General features: G+C 56.7%; 1 protein-coding gene across 2 annotated transcripts; it reads right to left on the bottom strand.

The window, feature by feature from the left end:
* Nucleotides 1-618: 618 nt before the first annotated feature.
* On the bottom strand, nucleotides 619-3,299 carry HDHD3 (haloacid dehalogenase like hydrolase domain containing 3). 2 transcript variants are annotated; one of them, XM_027615186.1, is made up of 3 exons: nucleotides 3,034-3,299; nucleotides 2,591-2,782; nucleotides 619-1,693 (listed from the first exon to the last, which is right to left on the bottom strand). In XM_027615186.1, exon 3 carries the CDS (start codon nucleotides 1,532-1,534, stop codon nucleotides 779-781), a length of 756 nt encoding a protein of 251 aa, XP_027470987.1. In that variant the 5' UTR covers nucleotides 1,535-1,693; nucleotides 2,591-2,782; nucleotides 3,034-3,299; the 3' UTR covers nucleotides 619-778. The 2 variants fall into 2 exon arrangements, with proteins under 2 accessions (XP_027470987.1, XP_027470986.1); XM_027615185.1 differs by lacking the exon at nucleotides 2,591-2,782.
* Between the last annotated feature and the right edge of the window lie 729 nt (nucleotides 3,300-4,028).

Raw genomic sequence — 4,028 nt, 5'->3', positions numbered from 1 at the left:
CCTCCATGCGAACACCTGTGACTCGGGGGCTCTTCAAAACCGGCCTCCTGTGGAACACCCTCCCTGTTCTCCCAGCATCGCCACTGCGCTGTCTCAAGGGACACAGCTCTCCTTGCCACGGAAGGCAGGCTACTTAACTTCTGAATGTTTCTCATTTGTGAAGTGCAGGTCCCGCTACCTCTGCCCATTAGGTAGCTTTGAGGCTTCTACCTGCATGTAAAGGACTAACACATGGCAAGCATGAAAGAAGTTTCTTCTCATGATATAATTGTGGTCCTCCTTGTCTGAAATCCTGTTTACACTGTATAGACCTAGAGGACATGTCCCTACGGCACAGCTTAGCACCCCAGTTTTCCAAACTAAGCTCCTCCAATCTGCTTCCCACGGGGAGTTGTAGAGGCTTCAGGGCCCGACTGTGGGGCTCTAGAACCTGTTTCAACCCTAGAAGTTTCTTGCTTTTGCTGTTTTGCATATTGGGGTTCCAGTAAGATCTCCCGTAACAATAGGGCCCTGCTGCTAAAACAAATTTTTGAATGTGCCTGGTTCTGAAGCTAGTCGGGCCCTCAGTGAATCTTGTAGGTGGGGGTGGGGGGGAAAGACACAGGTGTGACAAATAAACCACCTGAGAGGCGTGGAGCAGGGCTCAAAGCCCTGCATTCACTGCTTTATAGTCAGGATGCATTTGGATGCCACAGGGAGAGAGGCAAAGGCCTGATCTCAGGAAGGAAGGAGCTTTCTAGTTTGCTGGAGCCACTTCCCTCGACTTCCCTCGTCGGACTCAAAGTTCCAGAGGTGAGCCCTCCAGGCAGTCAAGGGCAGGCAGGAGATGGGACAGTGAGGGGAGGAGGCATTCTTGGGGTACAGAACCCTTGACTGCAGGGTCCAAAGGCTCTGGGCCAACCACCAGGAAGCTGTGCATCCCTACAGCCAGGGCCCCCTTGTAATCACAGTGGTAACTGTCCCCAATGTGGGCTGCTCCTGCCGGGTCCACTCGAGCAAGCCGCAAGGCCTCGTGGAAAATTCGGGGGTCAGGCTTGGGCCAGCCGGCAGCCTCAGAGGTCAGCACAAAGTCAAAGTGTTCCCGCAGGCCCAGCCCCCTCAGGATGTCCTCCAGCCGCCGGTCAAAGTTGGAGACCACTGCCAGCCTCAGACCTCGTTCTCGGCACCCTCTCAGGGTGGCCTCGGCCCCCTCCAGCACCTGCCAGGTGCACGGCTTACAGAAGTCCTCGTACAGCCGCTCAGCGATGGGGGCCACAGCCTGGGCATCCCGAACACCCGCTAGGTGGAAGGTGTGCAAGACCACATCCAGCCACCACCGGCGGGAGGTGAGGCCTTGGCTCAGGCCGTAGTTGGGGAAGCTGTGGCTCTGAGTCATGTAGGCCTGCCTGAAGGCGTGTCCCAGTGTGGCGGCCTCCACCTCCAGCCCGTGGGCCCGGGCCTTGGTGGCGTATTCCTCTCCCACAGGATGGCGGAGCCTGAGCAGTGTGTCCTTCACGTCCCACGTCAGCAGTCGTATCTGCAGCCGATGCGCCATGGGCCTGTCGGAGCGGGGCAAGTGCACCCCAAGTCCGCCAGGGGTTAAAGAGAAACTGAGCTGGACAAGACCCACCCCACCCTGCCTCCACCACCTAAAGGTCTTCTCTCTCCAGGCCTTGTGGGCCAGAGTTGTGGCACGTCCTCACAGCCGAAGATCCTGGAATGAGATGGCAGTGGGGTAGAAGTTCAGATCTTGGGGTCAGAGACTGACTGGGTTCAAATTCAGGCACTTCCCACTTACTGTGTGACCCTAGGAGTGTCACTCTCTGAATGTCTGTCTCCTGTCTGAAAAGGAGCACGATGTGCCAACCTCACGAGACTATTGCATGAAATGAGATCATCTGTTCATTCCACAAATTTCTGGGCACCTACTATGTGCTAGATGCTAGGGAACAGATTTCCAGCCTCCTGGCATTTACAGGCATTAAAGAATACGAGACAGATATTAGACAAAGAACTCTACAAACACTGAAGAATAACAAAGTCAGCATGTGCCATAAGGATATAAACCCAGGGATCCCATCTGTGTTGAACTTCCTAAGTAAGTCAAGGTTCGGGGGAGATCTGAAGAATGACTATGCAGGAAATGGAGGTGGTTAAGTGTTCCTGGCACTGGAAACACCAAGTGCAAAGGCCCCGAGGTAGGTCAACGGCAAGTCTGCTGCTTTGGGTAGACAGGGCCTTGTAAGTCAAGGTAAGGAAACAATTATGATTGCTATTACTATTGTTAACAACACCAAAGACACAGGGTCCTTGCAGACCATGTGACAGACCCCTTGTTTATCAGGGAAGACTGAGCCAGAGAGGGGCAGATACTAGCCTAAGGTGCACAGCCAGCACCAGAACCCAAACTTCCGGCCTCTGGCCAGTGCTCCCTTCTACTGCATCATGCTTAGACAAATTTGGATTTTAAAACAATCTGATTTGGGTGAATCAGCACAGCACTGGGCCAAAGGCAGACAGAGAGCCAGGTCCTCCCTCTAAGCCTCCGATTTGTCTTTACTGGCAGTGACCAGGTCTGCCTAGGTGGAGAGCCAATAAAAGGATTACTGACTCAGTGCACAAGAAACCAGTCCTCAGCCTGCTGTCCGGAGGCTGGGTGCAGCTTCTTGCCCCACACAGTTGATTGCAGACAATCTCAGGCGGTCTAGTGGAAACCTGAGGGTCCAGAGTTTCAGAGTACAGCCAAGTTGCTGCTGAGGAAGGGAAGTGGCTGGTGAAGCTGGGGGCAAGCCGTAGGGGAAGTCTGACAAGGAAATGAATTTAAGTCAATCTGGAAATTAGGGAGAGCCATCCAAAAACCCTCTCACTTTACCGGTGGGTAGATGGAGGCCCAGTGAGGGGCGGGAAATCGCCCAAAGCCACGCAGGGAGTCACGGGCCCAGCTAAGACTAGAGCAAAGAGCTCTGGCTCCCGACCCACAACGTCTTCCATTTCTGGAAGCCGGGGCTGAGGCCTCTGGGCTGCAAGCCTGAATTTCTCGGCCTTCCTCCTCACCTCCAGGGCTCGATGGGGACAAAGTCCAAGTAGCCCGCTGTTAGAGCGAAATCTCTACGGCTGCCATTTGCAGCGTGACCTTGGGCGTGACGTGGCTGCGGCCGGCCTCCTGGGGGCCCCTTCCCAGCTCCGGCGCGCTCCGACCGCTCGGCGCGGACCCCCGGTCCCCAGCCTCCCGGGATCCGGACCCAGCGGACCCGCCGGGAAGCCAGTCCTGAGGAAGCCGGAGCCGAGAGCCGGGCCCAGAGAGCTGCGCAGGCGCTCCGCGTCCCCGACGGAGCCAGGGACCCGCCCCCTCCTGGCCCCGCCCCTCCTTTCCCCGCCCCTGGCCCTCCGCCCGCCCCTCTCCTCCTCCCGCGGTTCCCCCGGCCTCTCGACCCTGCCACAGTCCTCTCCGCTCCCTCCCGTCGCACCCTCACCTGCCTCCCCGCCCCCAGCGCCCTCGGTCACCAGCCTGCCCGGTCCTTTCCGTCTCCCTCTCATTGCCCGTCCCGCCCCCTCCGCCTCGCCCCCCGCATCTCTGGGTCACCTTGCGCACTCTCCTCCCTTTCTGCCTGCCCCGCCCTCGCCGCCTCTCCCTTATTCCCCTTTCTGCGCTTTTTCCCTCCACTCCTCGCAGACCCCTCCGTCTTCCCCGGATCCAGACATTCCCGGGAGGTCCCCAAGCTGACTTGGGAAGAGGGGGATCTGGGTCCCGGCCTGGCTTGCTGAGTGCTGTGTGGACTTGGGCCAGGCGCTGCCCCTCTCTGGTTTGAGTCTCCAGTCGGTACTAGGAAGGAATTGCTTTCATTTGGAAATTTGTCTAACCCAAGACATTCTGCTGAGAGTAGAGTCCTCTGCAGTAACCTAGCTGGTTTTTTTTTCTTTTGATATAATCATCTACAAAAATGTTTTAAAATACAAAGTATACAAAGTAAAAAGCAAAAGCCCAATCTCACTCCTCATTGAGCGTAGGTCTGCTCTGTTGCCAGACGGTGCAGACAGGATTCCTGCCT

This window comes from Zalophus californianus, chromosome 13, assembly GCF_009762305.2.
Source record: "Zalophus californianus isolate mZalCal1 chromosome 13, mZalCal1.pri.v2, whole genome shotgun sequence".
Taxonomy (NCBI): Eukaryota; Metazoa; Chordata; class Mammalia; order Carnivora; family Otariidae; genus Zalophus; species Zalophus californianus.
Note: the sequence above shows the minus strand (reverse complement) of the source record. Positions and strands in the feature narration are given on the sequence as shown.

Bases quoted from the DNA above. Each gene is read 5' to 3' on its own strand.
- HDHD3 (XM_027615186.1), bottom strand. From the start codon at position 1,534: ATGGCGCATCGGCTGCAGATACGACTGCTGACGTGGGACGTGAAGGAC.